Source organism: Rhinopithecus bieti, unplaced genomic scaffold, assembly GCF_001698545.2.
Source record: "Rhinopithecus bieti isolate Rb0 unplaced genomic scaffold, ASM169854v2 scaffold_12928, whole genome shotgun sequence".
Lineage (NCBI taxonomy): Eukaryota > Metazoa > Chordata > Mammalia > Primates > Cercopithecidae > Rhinopithecus > Rhinopithecus bieti.
The window spans coordinates 3,196,457-3,213,498 of record NW_016807614.1 but is presented as its reverse complement, the minus strand read 5'-3'; the positions used below and the strand labels follow the sequence as shown (position 1 = coordinate 3,213,498).

At 44.9% G+C, this 17,042-nt stretch overlaps 1 protein-coding gene across 7 annotated transcripts in view; it reads left to right on the top strand.

The window, feature by feature from the left end:
- Positions 1 to 17,042, top strand: part of MYL4 (myosin light chain 4) — a 40,490-nt gene that overhangs the window by 12,964 nt on the left and 10,484 nt on the right. For 5 of the 7 annotated variants that reach the window (XM_017882943.1, XM_017882949.1, XM_017882947.1 and 2 more), the window contains exons 2-3: positions 8,826 to 8,988; positions 13,262 to 13,289. In XM_017882943.1, the coding sequence (XP_017738432.1) occupies positions 8,826 to 8,988; positions 13,262 to 13,289 (191 nt within the window). Of the gene's footprint in view, positions 1 to 8,448; positions 8,593 to 8,825; positions 8,989 to 13,261; positions 13,290 to 17,042 lie in introns of those variants that run through there. The other 2 variants (XM_017882946.1, XM_017882945.1) reach the window with 2 other exon arrangements.

Sequence of the window (17,042 nt, the reverse complement as noted above, 5' to 3'; positions counted from 1 at the left end):
AATAAAGTGTTGTGATAGCTAGTTTTACTGTGGTCCTTGAACTTTGATATTAGACACCTTTCCCCTCCTTTTCTGCTTTCATTTTTGGTGTTCTGGGCCTTATGAGTTATTGAGCCTTCAGGTTATTCATTGCTTTTATTTTCTCCCTCCTTGGTGGGAAGGATTTTTATATACAGAGAATTGGGTTAATAATTTTCCTGATTTATGGCCTTCTTTCTTCAGTAGTCCATGCAAGACCTTTCTTGTTTAATTACTTTAATTACTTATTTATTTTATTTTATTTTTATTTTTTGAGACAGAGTTTCGCTCTTGTTGCCCAGGCTGCAGTGCAATGGCACACTCGCTGCTCACTGAGACATCTGCCTCCCAGCTTCAAGTGATTCTCTTGCCTCAGTCTCCCAAGTAGCTGAGATTACAGGCATGCGCCACCACACCTGGCTAATTTTGCATTTTTAGTAGAGACGAGGTTTCTCTATGTGGTGAGGCTGGTCTCGAACTCGTGACATGAGGTGATCCACCTGCCTCGGCCTCCCAAAGTGCCGGGATTACAGGCATGAACCACCGCGCCTGGCCAGATTACTTATTTATTTTCTTTTATCTCATTGCCCCATCCATCCAAACCACACCCACTCTAGGCAATTACTGAATATTTTTAATGTGTATTTTTTTGTTTATATGTGTTCTCGGATAATGGGTAATGCTTCTAGTATGCGTGTATTATTAAAATTTTTAATAATATTTAGCTCAATATACCCAAAATGTTGTCATTACAACATGTAATCAATATGAGATATGTTACATTCTTCTTTTTCTTCTTTTTTGAGACGAGTCTCATTCTGTTGCTCAGGCTAGAGTGCAGTGGCTCGATCTTGGCTCACTGCAATCTCTGCCTCAGGCGTTCAATGATTCTCCTGCCTCAACCTCCTGAGTAGCTGGGATTACAGGCACACGTCACCACACCCACTAATTTTTGTATTTTTAGTAGAGACAGGGTTTCACCACATTGGCCAGGCTGGTCTCAAACTCCTGACCTCAAGTGATCCACCTGCCTTGGCCTCCCAAAGTGTTGGGATTACAGACATGAACCACCATGCCCGGCCCACATTCTTTTTTTTGTACTTCAAAATCCAGTATGTATTTTACTGTTATAGAATATTTCAGTTTGGATGGTAAATTTTCATTATAAACACTTAATCTGTATTTAGATTTCATAAAATGCACAGTTGAAAAAGTAGATTCATATACCTAAGTTGTTCCAAGCATACTTAAAAGTTTTCTAATAATCCAATATCAAAAAAGTATTTTTTTAATGTTTACATGCAAACTGACAAAACTACTTCATATTAGTCATATTAGTCGTATTTATTTTAGCAGAATTGACTTGACTTTGAAGCAAAAACATACCAGTTTTAAAACTACATCTGTCCAAGTTAAGTGAATTCACTAACTCTTGTGTCAACTCAGTATTATTCACATGAAATTCAAAGAGGTATTGTATAAATTGAAAAAGCAACTCTAAATTTATTAATATCAACACAAAGCAACTCTAAATCTATTAATATCAACAAAGCATTCTTTAAACTTTTTTTGTTTATGTAGCCAATTTACATAATTCTGTTTATTACAATTAGAATCTTCTGCATACTTAGGTTGAAATAATGTGTATTGATTTGTATTGTGAAAGGTTTCAATTTGAGCATAAATTCTTGCACCTGTCTAGATAAGTCAGAGATGTTTTCTTTCCTTGAAGCTTAAATGTATTTATTTATTTACTTATAGACAGAGTCTCATTCTATTGCCCAGGCTCTAGTGCAGTAGTGCAATCTTGGTTCACTGCAACCGCTGCCTCCCTAGTTCAAGCAGTTCTCTTGTCTCAGCTTCCTGAGTATCTGGAATTGCACCACCATGCCCAGCTAATTTTTGTATTTTTAGTAGAGACGGGGTTTCACCATGTTGGCCAGGCTGGTCTTGAACTCTTGACCTCAAGTAATCCACCTGCCTCAGCCTCCCAAAGTGCTGGGAATACCAGGCTAAAACATTTCGACTTCTATCCTTCATATCTCTTTTTAAAAATTGTCAATTAAATATAAACGTACTCTCCTCCATATCTCTTAGCTTTTCTTTTATGTTTTCTATTTCTTTGCCCTCTTTTTTTTTCTGGGAGATATTCTCTCTTTTGTTTTTCAATTCCCTAATTGGTTTGCCAGCTATATCTATTCTGCCACTTTTCAAATCTATTGTGTGCTCTATTTTGGTGATTACTTTTTCATACATAAGGTATCTGCTTTTTTTTTTTTTGAGACAGAGTCTCGCTCTGTCCCCGGGCTGGACTGCAGTGGTGCTATCTCGGCTCACAGCAAGCACTGCCTTCTGGATTCACGCCATTCTCCAGCCTCAGCCTCCTGAGTAGCTGGTACTACAGGTGCCTGCCAACACACCCAACTAATTTTTTGTATTTTTAGTAGAAACAGGGTTTCACCATGTTAGCCAGGATGGTCTTGATCTCCTGACTTCGTGATCCGCCTGCCTCGGCCTCCCAAAGTGCTAGGATTACAGGCGTGAGCCACTGCGCCCGGCCTGCTTGTTTTTTAAAAATATTTTTTCTTATTTCATCTATTATACTTTTTATAGTTGATATTCTGTTTGTTCTTTTTTTTTTATTTTTTTATTTTTATTTATTTTTTTTTTTTTGAGACGGAGTCTCGCTTTGTTGCCCAGGCTGGAGTGCAGTGGCATGATCTCGGCTCACTGCAAGCTCCGCCTCCCAAGTTTACGCCATTCTCCTGCCTCAGCCTCCCGAGTAGCTGGGACTACAGGCGCCCGCCATCTCGCCCAGCTAGTTTTTTGTATTTTTTAGTGGAGACGGGGTTTCACCATGTAGACCAGGATGGTCTCGATCTCCTGACCTCGTGATCCACCCGTCTCGGCCTCCCAAAGTGCTGGGATTACAGGCTTGAGCCACCGCGCCCGGCCATTCTGTTTGTTCTTTACATTTTCTTGTCCAGGTGTCATATTAGTAATATTTTCCTTTATCTCTTTTAGCATGATTTTTGGGCTACTTTTAAAATCTTGGTCCATCTGTTGTCATATTTCCACTTAAGTTACACTGTGTAATCAAGTGAGTTGTATCCTTTCGGATTAGTTGTGCTATTCAGGTGTCTTGTTATTTTGTCCTTGGCCGTATAGGTTGTTCTGTCCAACAATGCATACTGGTGCCATTGAGCTTAGAGGTTGAAGGCCGGGGTGAATGAGCCCTAAAACTGAGGACCCTTGGCCCCCAAACTCCCAAGTCCATCAGGCCCAGCCTCATAAAATAACTCTTCATGTCAGGGCTTTGCCCTTTGCCCTCCTGCCTAGGAAAAGGAGCCTTAGGAGTACAGGTGTGAGCCACCGCGTCTGTGGCCGAAATGCTTCTTAGATTGTAGTTCACCTGCCCTGGACATTTAGAGGGCTAAGGAGGGGGAACATCTGTCTAAAGTTGGGTTGCCCCCTTACTTGTTTTGATCACAAGCACAGTGCATCTCCAGTACTTTGCTGTTACTCTTACCAACACCCGGACCACATGGCAAGTGAGGGAGTAGCACTGTTTGTTATAAGACAGTGATGGAGGAAACAAGAGATCAGAACCCTGAGAGCTCTTTTTCTTTTTTTAATCATTCCACAGCTGTGCCTGGTCACATCCTGCCTCTAATCAAAGCCACCCTTTTACCACACACACACCAATTTGAAACAAGGCCCTCTCCTTCACCCAAGGGGTTTCTCGAGGTTTTCTTCATTTCTTGGTATTTTCTCTTTGTAACTCTTGTGCGGGTGATCTTGGGATAGGGAGCCATAATCACAGCAGTTCAATCAGGATCCAAGCCTAAAGATCTTGAGTAGCTGCTTTGTGCTAGACACTGTTCTCCGTGTGCCATCTGTATTAACTCATTTAATCCTCACAACTACCTTGTCGTTATAACAGTCACATTTTACAGATGAGAAAACTGAAGCATAAGGAAGTTAAAAAATAGCCAGGTGTGGTAGTGCACACCTGTAGTCGCAGCTACTTGGGAGACTAAGGCGGGAGAATCACTTGAACCAGGGAAATGGAGGCTGCAATGAACTATGTTTCACCACTGCACTCCAGCCTGGATGACAAAGTGAGACCCTGTCTAAAAAAAAAAAAAAAAAAAAAGGAAGTTAACTAATTAAGCCAGGACTCTAAACCAGGCAGTCTGATTCATGAATCAGCCTTCTTAACCTCTGCCTTGCAGTAAAACCCAAATTACCCAGTACTCTCTATGGGGACGATTGACATAGTGTTGGCCAGGGCATTGCCCTGTGATGTCCAGACTTATGAGACATTGGTCAGAGGAGAGAGAGAGAGAGGGTGACAGGAACAAGGAATTAACAAGCCAGGCTAGCTGTCAGCAGCATTTCCCAGGCAGGAGACTCTAATGGATCTCTCTCTGAGCAGGACACAGGCAGGCTCTGTGTGGTTAGAGATGAAGGGAGGAAGAGGAGTGAGTGTTTGTGAGCTCAGCCCAAATGAGGGCTGATGTCACTTCTCCTTTGTGCATTTATGTCTGAATTTGACATCTGATGTAAACCGGTTGGTGTTAAATTCTGTCTTGTGTTTTCAATCTGCTGCATTGGAAGTCCCTCATGGGAGCATTTGGGTGAGCCTCAGCAACGCTGGCTCAGAAACCACCAGATGCTTCCCAGAGAAAGTTATTTGGCTGCCAGTACCCACTGCCATACTTGCCTCTTCACACGACTACATCTTCTTTCCTTGGCTCTGATGAGTCAACACATATTGTAGGGCAAGTCTGTGTCATAGGCCCTGGGAAGGATACTCTCTCGAGTGGTAAGATTTGAAGGTGAAAGTCACTGGCCATGAAACAGAACGAAGACCACAAGAAGATGGAAACTCGGACTCCAGTTACTGGGCTCTAATGAAGCGTGGCGTCATGAATTTTAGTTAAAACAAGGCCAGGGGTTGACATGTTGCTTCTTCATGCATGGCTCTTTGCCTGAAACCACAGCTCTCCTCCAGTTGTTTCTGAAGTGCCAGGCACTTTTTTCACTGGGGCTGCTGAAAACGAATCCGAAACTGATTTGTGGAGCGTCTTCTCCCCTGCTGGGGCACCTGTGCCTAAGGTTTCAGGTGGTTGGGCATGCCTTCTCTGAGTGTTCTCCGTCAGACAGGCTGCCTGGCCCTAGAGACCTGCCACATGCTTTCTGAGCCACAAATATTTCACACCGTGAGTTCCCAGCGGCTGCCCTTCCCCCACTTCCATTCCTTTCCACCTCTTCATCGTTCCTAATCCCACACCTTAAAATCCCTTCAGCCACTGTCATCTTACCGTGTCCCTTTCTCATGTAGGACCTCTCTCTGGAAGTTCCAAATCTTGGAAGCCTGAATGCAGCTGTAGCTTCAACCTGCTGGGCAAAGGAAAGTGAAATGAATCTCTTTGAATGTCTCCTACATGGCAGGGGTTGTTTGCAGTGCCCTACTCACATTATTTCATACAAATCTCATGACAATTTGAAAAGGAAATGTTTACCCTCAAAGGTCCTGAGGCCACTCAGGCCTAGATTAGAAAGTGGCAAAACCAGGCTTCAGACCCATCACTGCGTACCTCCAGAGTCCACAGTCTTTGCGTGATTTTGGATGCCTCCGGAACCCCATTCGGCTTTCCCAGCTTTCTAACCTCATAGCTCTGTTCCCATGCAGACTTAACATTTTGCTTCTTAGAATTTAGAAAAGAAATGTGGGGGTGGGGGGTGAGGGAAGAAAGGAAAGGAAGAAAAGAAAAGAACAACCTTCCAGCTTTTTCTTTTGAGGATCATACATCTTTGTAGAATAACTACAACAATAACATAATAACAACTTGTTGTGTATGCATGAGTGTTTTAACTGGAAGGGGGTATGTGCCATTCAGTGATTATTTAAAAAAAATTTAAGCCATGTAACCATTAGAAAATGATACTGTTTTACACACTGGGAGTTCTAGTATCTAAAATACAGGAGTGGTGGTGACTGAAGTGAGGGTGGTGGAAGGAGCTCCGAGGCCTGGCCTTTCTATGTCCCTTGCAGCCAGAAGCATGTCATGTATAAAGCAAGATAGCAAGATTGCTAGTCTCAGGATTCTGTTGAACATGGTTTGAAAGCCTCCTGATTATTTTTCCTTTTAAAATAAGCAAGCTGAGGCCCAGAGAGGGGAAGTGGCTGGCAAAGTCAGGACTAGTGCCTGGGTCTCCCAGCTTCTATCCTGCAGCTTTTTACAGAAATCCCAGTTTGTATATTTTTTCACAGACTCCGCAGGATGCAGTCCAGGAAGGGATGCAGGTGGAGGTGGAGAAGGAGGAGGGCCTGGGTTTCCACTTTTTCTCCTTCCCCATCACCAACAACCTGAACTCCCAACCCACGTGGGGAATGGGGTAGGTCAGGGAGAGGACTGACAGGGATTATAGAAAGTGCGATCGAGGGTACAAGGGATCAAGTTTGGTAGCCGACAAGGAAGAGCGGTAAGGCAGAAGATGAGGGGAGGAGGTGAGGTAAACAGAGCAAAGGAGCCGCCTTCCCAGCTCAGGACCAGGGCTGGGCTAGAATCTGGGTCCTGGTCTCATTCTAGTATCCCCTTGAGCAAGTCCTGGCCCTTTTTCCTGCCTGTTTCCTTTGAGGGCTTCTCTGTCACCACCAGTAAGCGTATACAGGCTACAGGAGGAGCAGTGAAGAGCAGTGTGCTACAGAGAGCCCTGCACCCCAGGAAATAGAATTAGTTGGACTAGCTCTGCCTGTAAGTAGCTGAATGTCTTGAGGCAACTTAAATGTTTCCTTGGACCTTAGATCCCTTGCCTGTAAAACAGGATGGGGCCAGATGATCTCTAAGGTCCTTCTGGCTCTGAAAGCAATGATCTGGGGCATGGAACCTGTGGTTAGAGAGCTGGGGAATGGGCAGATATGGGTTCCAGGGCACCCAGAATTGCAAGCTTAGGAGCTAACAGCAACCAGGCGTTCTGTGGTCTAGCAATCTTGCTTTATAGGTGAGGAAACTGGGCCTAGAAAGGCAAAGTGATTTTTTGCTTCTCTCACCTTTATTCCTCTTTTCCCCTGAACGGTCGAGTCTAAAGGTTCAGGGCAAAGCAGTTTTGTGTAGTGGATACATACGCTTTTTTGTTGTTATTTTTCTGAATTATTTTGTTGACTTTCTAAGTTTTTTTTACCTAAACAGTAAATGCTCGTTATAAAAATTTCCATTAATACAGGAAGTGAAAAAAGTAAAGAACTGCAAATTGCTGTTATCCTCCCACCCTTACCCCCTAGGTCCCCAGAGGTGTCTCTGTTAACGGTTCAGTGTGCATCCATCCTGACCTTTCCAGTGAATGCACAAACTTGTATGCCTCTCCCCCATAACTGGATTATCGTATACATTATTCAAGCATAGACTTTAGAATCAGACATATCTAGAGTCTAATCCCAGCTTATAGCTAATTATTTGAGTGACCTTGGCCAAGTTATTCAACCAGTTTTAGTCTCAATCTCCCCAGGTGTAAAATGAAAATAGTAATAGTATCTACCTGGACTGGCTTGGCGGCTCATGCCTGTAATCCTGGCACTTTGGAAGGCCGAGACTGGTGGATCCCTTGAGCTCAGGAGTTCAAGACTAACTTGGGCAATTTAGCAAGACCTCATCTCTAACTAAAACAAAAAACAAAACACAAAAAAAAACTCCCCCAAAATTAGCCAGGTGTGGTGGTGCGCACCTATAGTACCAGCTACTCGGAAGGCTGAGGTGGGAAAATCGCTTGAGCCAGGAAAGAGGAGGCTGCAGTGAAATGTGACTGTGCCACTGCACTCCAACCTGAGCAACAGAGCGATACCTTGTTTCTGTTAAAATGAACAAACAAAATAGTGTCTACCTTATAGGACTGTGGTGAAGATTTAATGACATTTTATATGAATAGCACTTAACAGTTCCTAGTACTGATAGTAGTAAGCACTACACACACACACACACACACACACACACACACACACACAGAGCACAGAATGAGTTAGGGGTAGAGTGAAAACTAGACCCCAAGTTTTCTGACTCTCAATCTCCTTGACTTTCTACCACATCTCTCTGCTTCTCTCCTAGGTGCCTAGGCGTGGGTTAAGTGCTCACTACTTGTTGAATGAATGATTGAGGTTGTGTGTAAGGGGGTACATCTAGGGATCTGAGGTCTGTGGAGTTTCTGGGATGCCTGCTCTGGAAAATGGAGGCTTTCACTCTGTGAGTTGGGAGGGTGTGGGGCAGTGTGGTTTGGCTGGACCAGCTGTTACTTCGGAGCTCCACGCCTGGAGAGTTGGGCCTCTAGGCAGAGCTGAGGGCCCAGAGTGGCTCTCAGCTTAAAGGATCTTGGCTTAGAAGGAATGTGCAGTGGGCTGCCTCTGCTCAGGAGGGGCTAAAAAAAGCCTCACCCTCCCCTGGGCTTTGTGTGAGGGTTATCAACTGCTCAAGTCAGCTCATCTCTCCGGCTGCTCTGGCATGTTTGAGAAGGTCTGTTTCCCTGGTCCTCCTGGGTTTCCACCAATTGGCAGGAAGGGATCAGCCTGTCCTAGAGGTGAAGAGAGAGGTGTGGCGTGAAGGGGAGGGGGCTGGTGGCCCCAAACCTGGTGACAATACACAGTTGTCAGCTGTACCCTGCTGGCGTTTCTTCCTTTTATAGTCAGCAGCAGTTGCTCTTGCTCTCACCCAGCCCCTCTGTGGGGGCTCCTGCCCAGGATAAAAGGGAAGGGAGGCGGCCCAGGCTCCTATCTCATCTCCCAGACGCCACGTCTCTTGGTTTCTTCTTAGATCACTCCTCTGCCGAAGATCCCAACAAGACAACATGGCTCCCAAGAAGCCTGAGCCTAAGAAGGAGGCGGCCAAGCCAGCTCCAGCTCCAGCCCCTGCACCAGCCCCTGCCCCAGCTCCTGAGGCTCCCAAGGAACCTGCCTTTGACCCCAAGAGTGTAAAGGTGAGTGAGGCTCAGCCACTGGGATAGAGGTGGGGATGACATTCAGAGTCCTTTTGCTCTGGAGCTTAGAGATCTACTTTATGTGGGGCGGACTGGGATGAGGACTAGGTGTCCATGACCCAGACCGCAGTCCCATGGGGCAGTGGAGCGGGTGTTGGGGTTGATTGATGAGGGGGAGATAGGGTCATAAACCTTTTCCATCAAGAATGAGGTGCTGCTGTGAGGGAGCCCTGTCCTGCTACCCTAGATTTGTGCAGCTAGTTGGGAATGGAGAGAGATACAACCAACCATTCATCCACCCTTTTATAAGGCATTATGAGGACCACCATAGCAAAGTAAAATAGACTAGCCTTTTCCTAGGAGGTAGTGGGATATCTTTATGGAGAACAGACACAGGGGAGCTGCCAGTGTAACTTGGAGTAAGTGATATAAACAGTCAGGGAATATCCTCCCTGTGCACGGCAGTTTGGGAAAGGCTTCACTCACAAACACTCTTATGGCAGGTGAGGGCAGGGTGGGAAGGAGGTTGTGGTTAAGGTAAGAGGAGCTTGGATTCCTGTCTTTCTCTTTCCTTACCCGGACAGGCCTTTCCTTCTGTGGTCTTAGCTTGGGTTCCTATCTGTAGCACGCAGAGGACTGGCCCACCCGGGGCTGAGACCCTCTCTCCAACCGGATCAGGAAGCTGGGCCCGGTTCCTTTTCCCCACCCTGCTCTCCTCACACAAAACATTCCTTTCCCTGGAGCTGGTGTGGGCCCTGCCTGCTGACTCAGTCATGTTAGACCTCCCAGCTCTCTGGCCCAGCTGCTGAAGGAATGGAACTGGTGGGAGAGGGGCGGGCTGAACAGAGAGGGGGCCAGAGACCTCTGGAGAGGAGCAGTTTTAAGCCTTGGCACCAGAATGGAAGAGGTCAAGTGGCTACTGGTATGAAGAGCTATAAATAACAGGTTGGGAGTGCTGAGCCCCCAGGGATCTCAGCCTCAGGACAGGGCTGGAGGTGGTGAGGTATCGGGTCAAAATAAGAGCACAGGACCAGGTTCTGTGACAAGCAGGCAGGGAAATTAAAACCCAGAGCTCTAGTTGTATGACCTCCCTGCCCTCTGAGAATTCCTCTCATACCCACAGCCGGGATAACCCTACAATTATTATGCCAAAGACCCAGTCCCCGCAAGGGGCAGGAGTTAAGGTGGAACTGCTTAGCCAAGAGATGGAGGCAATTGCCCCATTTCTGAACTTGGTTATGGCTCACTCTGGGGAAACTGAGGCTACTGTAGGACCCTGAAAACACCTGCAGGTTTTCTAGGTCATACATCACTCCCTCTACAAGCTGAGCCTGGCAGGAAAAGCTATTTCCCCCTTCAAGATCCCTCCTCACCTTTACTTCTGATTTGTTCCCATAAAGCACTGTGCCTTTGGGTGGGTTGCCAGGCCTGGTCCCTGGTGTCTGGGCAACAGCTGCCTACTGGCATCAAACTGGTGTCCTTCCCTTGGCCTGTCACTTCTTTCATTCACTCTCCTCTCTCAATTTCTCACCCGTGAGAAATTGCACACCTGGTTGCAATCCTCTTTTCCATGTCTGCGTCTTCATGGGCGCTGTTGGAGGTTGTTGGGGGTTGTTGAAGTTGCTTTGAAGTAGGACAAAAACAGCTATCTTTATGAGAGCCATTTTCCCTATTATTGTGTTATACTTACCCAGTTCCTTTGATTAGAAGGTTCTTTCCTCCAAGATAGAGCAGAAGCCAGGTGAGGTGACTCATGTTTATAATCCCAGCCCTTTGGGAGGCCGAGGTGGGAGGGTCATTTGAGGCCAGGCATTTGAGTCCAGCCCGGGCAACATGGCAAGATCCTTGTCTCTACAAATAAATAAATAAATTATAAAAAAGATTCGAAGATAGAACAGAAGCCAACTTAAGCCCAATGTGTGTAGTTATGACCACATCTATTGAGATTTTATGTTTTTACATTAATTGCTCTTACATGTTTATTCCTGGTACTTAAAGCATTGCAAAGTAAGGCAAACTGCCTTTTCCTCAGAGTGAATGCAGAGCATCCTTCACCCCATCTAGGGGGTTCCTTTAACTTTCTGACCACTCCCTACTTTTGGCAAAGTCTATTCCTGGCCACAGCTAGTTTTCTTTCCAACCCGGTTAACTACCCACTGCCCCAACCCATCCCCAGCTCATTGCTGCCACCTCTGGGTCCTCATGAATGGAGGTCAGTTCTTGGAGGTGAGGAGATGGGATGGGCACAGCACAAGCAGCAGCAGAATTAGGACTAGGGATGATGGCACTTGAACAAGAGGCTCCAGGATTGGAACCACCACCAGTGGAGCGGGGAGGGGAGGGGATGGGATGGGGTGGGGTGGGGTGCGTAAGGACTATGAGGTAACATACAAGATCTTAAATCAAAATGATGACTTGGGCTGGGTGCGGTGGGTCATGCCTGTAATCTCAGCACTTTGGGAGGTGGAGGCGGGTGGATCACCTGAGGTCAGGAGTTCGAGGCCAGCCTGGTTAACATGGTGAAACCCTGTCTCCACTAAATACACAAAAAATTAGCTGGGCATTGTGGCGGGCGCCTGTAATCCCAGCTACTGAGGTAGGAGAATTGGTTGAACCTGGGAGACAGAGGTGGCAGTGAGCCAAGGTTGCACCATTGCACTCCAGCCTGGGTGACAAGTGCAAAACTCCATCTCAAAAAATAAGAATAAAAAATAAAATAAAATAAAATGATGACTTAGGCTTGGCCATTGTCATTCACTCTCCTCTTCTGTACTCAGCTTTAAATTATTGTGCATTATGAGGGGGAAGTCCAAAATGTATTACTTCCTGCAACAAATATTTTTTCAGTGCCTACTGTGTACTGAGCATTTCAGTGAACAATAACCAGAATCCTTGCCTGAGGGGACAGTGGCTTCAAGGAGACAGAGTGCACATAAAGGCATAACTGGAAACAATTAGGAAGCATGGAGGGCCCATGCTACTCTTGCTGTCCCAGAGTGCCTAAGAGTGTGTCAGAAGGCAAAATTACAGCACATTCAGTTTTAAGATCTGAATTGGCTTTTATGTTTGAGTCTAGAATCTGGCAACAACCAGCCGAGCAGAGGAGGTGGTATTATAGACAGAGAAGGGCGGAGGCAAGCAGAAACAAAGAGCAAAATGCAAATTGGTCATTGCAAAGTTACTTTTCTTATAAACGTTAAAACAGATGGCACTTTCTTATCACGCTGGCTGAAACTGTCCTGTTTGGGGATCTGGCTATTATCTCTCACTTTCCTGATTTCTTGGAGAATCAGATGAACAACTTAGTTTCAGCTTGGTGACATGGAACTTCAGTATGAGTGAATCTATTTTGGTTTGGTCTGTTGGGCCTAGTATAGGAGCTCAGTACAAACCAATGGCCTCTTATAAATTGTACTTAACTAGGGACATGTGCGGAAGGAGGGGCTGGAGTAGGATGGGGTGTGGGAAGCCTTCATCGAAGGGAGTGGATTTAAAATCGGAATCAAATAGAAAGAGGAGTCCAAGGGTGGGGAGTGGTGGTGCCCAAAGAGGGCAGAAGTGCAGCTTGTCAGAGGACTGTGGACTAGGAAGAGATTGAAGGGGCAACAGGAAGGGCAGTTTGTGGGTGGCTAGGATGAAGAATTTACCTTTGACCCAAAGGCATTGCAATAGGGAGTCCGTGTAGGTTCTACAATGATCCAGGGAATTTTTCTTTCTCTTTCTCTCTTACCTGGAGCCATCACTTAATAAGTGGTATTGAGAGAACTTCAGAGTCTACATTACAGTTGTCCCTCGTTCTCTGTAGGGGATTGGTTCCAGAACCCCCATGGATACCAAAATCTGAGGATGCTCAAACCTCCTATATAAAGTTTGCATATAATCTACACACAGCCTCCTGTATAATTTAAATCTTCTCTAGGTTACTTATAATACTTAGTACAATGTAAATACTATGTGATAGTTGTTATGTTATATATTTTTTGTATTATATTTTATTGTCATGTGATTATTTATTGTTTTCTGAATATTTTCAATCCAGAGTTGGTTGAAGCTGGGGAGGAGGGCCGACCGTATTTTATAGCCTGTCAGTTGTGTCTCATTCATCAGGAGACTTGTCTTTTACCCTTAGCACAAGTCTCCTTCCTTGCTTATGAGTGGCCTGCTGGAGGTGGCCAGACTGTATTGGAAGCCACTTCTGCTTCTGCTTCCCTTTGGGGACCTTTACAATTGCTTTTAGCAATCCAAGCCCTCACTTCTATTTCCCTCCCTGCAGATAGACTTCACTGCTGACCAGATTGAAGGTGAGTATGGACAGACAACCCCACCTCTCCGTCTCTATTGCATTTTCCTGGAGGAGGAGGAGGAGGAGGAGGAGGAAGAAGAGGAGGAGTATTTGTTGTCCTCATGGTAATAGTAATCACTATCATCGTCATAGCAAACCTGTATTGAGCATCTACCATGTGTCAGGCACAGTCCTAGGCACTTTATATGGATTCACTCCTTTAATTCTCGTAACAACACCATGAGGTAGCAATTGTTACCTCCCCCATGTACAAGTGATAAAACGGAGACACATAGAGATGGGGTGACTTGCCCAGTCTCACATGGCGGTCAGCAGTAGAGCTCAGGTTCAAACTCAGGCAATCTGATTCCAGATCTGTTTTCTGGAGTCTTTCTCCCCGCCAGACTGCTTGGAGCACAGCAGATGCTTAACAAAAGTTAGTGCCTTTTTTTCTCTACTCCAAAGATCTATCTGAGATATTTGGAAGCCCTCATTTCTGTTCCCATTATTGGAAAGCCCTCCTTAGTTTACCAGCTTCCTCTCCTGCCACCATGAAGTCTGCCAAGATGCTAACCCACTAATGGTGGCAGGGCCAATGAAATGTTTTATCACATGATGCTCCGTGTCCCCCAGCTGTAAAGCAGGACTCACTGTCATTGCAGTATATCCCTCTGTTTCCCCCACCAAATGCCTCCAGGACATAAAATTATAGGAATTGGAAGGGACCTTGAACAGTCACCTAATCCAGCCCCCTCATTTTAAGCACATACTCTCTTTTAAAAATCAAATGAATATTTGCACATGGTAAAACAAAAAAGCAAACACACACACACACATTGCTTAAAAGTAAATAATAAAAAATAAAAATCCTTTTTTTCCATGCTGATTCCTCTCCCAAAGACAACCACTGTGGACAGGCATTTATGTACCCTTTCAGAAAAATATACAATGATACACAAGCTTGTGTATATGTATGATGAGTGTATACAGTTTATACAAATCAAGCCATGTGATATACACTGTCCACCTTTTATTAAATATATACTTGGATTTAGTAATATACAGTATTTGGATATCTTTTCACAATTAACACAAACAGTTCTTTTTTTTTTGATACAGAGTCTCGCTCTGTCGCCCAGGCTGGAATGCAATGGCGTGATCTCCGCTCACTGCAACCTCCATCTCCCAGGTTCACGCCATTCTCCTGCCTCAGCCTCCGGAGGAGCTGGGACTACAGGCGCCCGCCACCACGCCCGGCTAATTTTTTTGTATTTTTAGTAGAGACGGGGTTTCACCGTGTTAGCCAGGATGGTCTTAATCTCCTGACCTCATGATCTGCCCGCCTCGGCCTCCCAAAAGTGCTGGGATTACAGGTGTGAGCCACTGCACCCGGACACACGAACAGTTCTACTTCATTCTTTTAAACAATTATATAGACTCTCACACATAGATGTAACCTTTTAATTTAATCAGGACTATATTGATAGGCTTTCAGATTGTTTCCGGTTGGAGGCTTTCAGCTTTCTTTTCCCAGGTGGCCTTCCTAGCAGTGGTTTAAAGGATGGTGCATTTTAAATTATAATGGTTATTGCCAGGTTGCTCTCCAAAAAAGTGACACCAGTTTACCCACAAATACAGCGTGAGAGCTGGCATATGCCTTTTGAAACTAGTGAATTGAGCCTGACTCTGTTTTCATAATACTCAGTGGATACTCACTTGCAGTCAGCATTAATTTTAATGCATTTTAGTTAAATATATACTTACGTGGATATAGAAACACAAGGACACTAGTGAGGACTAGAAAATCAACTAATGATTTAAAATTTTAATTTCCCAAATGGCCAACTGGAACAGATGCTTGTGTCTTTTCAGGGCTGATGGGGAGGGGGTAACTTATTCTGATCTTTTATCCCTCCAACCTTGAAGACATTTTTCCTTCTGTTGAATCAGAATTGTTTTCCTTTAATTTTACCTCAGCGATCTTTTCATTTGTTTTTTGGTGAAGATGATAATGGTTTTATCATGTTATGGTGGAAAGAACATAATGTGGAATTAGGAGACTTTCGTATTAGCCCCAATTCTTCCACTATTGGCCATGAGACTTCGGACAAGTCACTTCTTTAAATCTTAATTTTCTTATCTACAAAGTGAGGGTATTTGGGTTTCAATTCAGACATTCTAGTCCATTCAGCATCCTCTAGATATCCTCCATCTATTTGGAGAGTTTTCAAATCCCTCCTAAGATTTATATTCTCTAGGTGACATGCCCCAATTTATTTTATTTTATTTTATGCTATCATTTTATTTTATTTTGAGACAAGGTCTTGCTGTATCACCTAGGCTGGAGTGCAATGGTGCTATCATAGCTCACCGTAACCTTGAATTCCTGGTTTTAAGCAATCCTTTCACCCCAGTCTCCTGAGTAGCTAGTACTACAGGCATGTACCATTGTTTTTATGTTTTGTAGAGATGGGGGGTCTTGCTATGTTGCACAGACTGGGCTCCAACTCCTGGCCTCAAGCAATCCTCTGGCATCCCACAGTGCTGGGATTATAGGCGTTAAGTCACTGTGCCTGGCCTCCCAATTTCTTTTGTGCTTTTTTTTTTTTTTTCCCTCATAGGAATTAGCTTCTAACCCTTGACTTCCTTCTCATCCCTCTCCAGATTTCTGTATTCTTTTAGAGAGGGGAGTCACTGCTGTAGTAAGCAGGTGACTACACTAGTACAGAGTACTGAGGAAAGGTCTCTGCTGGACCCTTGAACATCACCTCTAATACCTGAAGATCACAGGGTTTTTTTTTTTTTTTTTTCTATTTGTAGTCCTAAACGTCAGTGTTTGATTTTTTTTATGTGCATAGCAGACTTCCCAGCAGGCCAGGTGATAGGTTGGAGCATCAGCAGTTATAACAAGCAGGTGTCCTCCTCTTCCTCCTTCCTCCCCATCATTTCCTTGGTTTCCTTAATAGTTGATCATAAGTCACATCTACTTTGGCTTTTAAATGAGGATAATAATACCGATAGCATAAGTTTTTCTCATAAAGATTAATAAAGTGTTCTGTCCAAAATTATTTGCTCAGGTTCATGGTAAGTGCTCAAATCATAGGTCATTGTTCTTATTACCCTCCTCTTCAGGTTTCACCCTCTTATTAAGCATCATTACATATTTTTTTTTTTTTTTTTTGAGATAGAATTTTCTTCTTTATCCCCCAGATGGGGGCCAGGGGGGTTCTTTGTTCTCCCTGCAAACTCCGCCTCCCGGGTTCAAGCGCTGCTCCTGCTTCAGCCTCCCGAGTAGTTGGGATTACAGGTATGCATCACCAGGCCCAGCTAATTTTGTATTTTTAGTATAGATGGAGTTTCTCCATGTTCGTCAGGCTGGTCTCGAACTCCTAACCTCAGGTGATCCTCCCACCTCGGCCTCCCAAAGTACTGGTATTACAGGCGTGAACCATTGTGCCAGGCACATCATTACATTTTCTTTTTTTTTTTTTATTTTTTGAGATGGAGTCTGGCTCTGTCGCCCAGGCTGGAGTGCAGTGGCCAGATCTCAGCTCACTGCAAGCTCCGCCTCCCGGGTTTACGCCATTCTTCTGCCTCAGCCTCCCGAGTAGCTGGGATTACAGGCGCCTGCCACCTCGCCCAGCTAGTTTTTTGTATTTTTTAGTAGAGACGGGGTTTCACCGTGTTCACCAGGATGGTCTCAATCTCCTGACCTCGTGATCTGCCCGTCTCGGCCTCCCAAAGTGCTGGGATTACAGGCTTGAGCCACCGC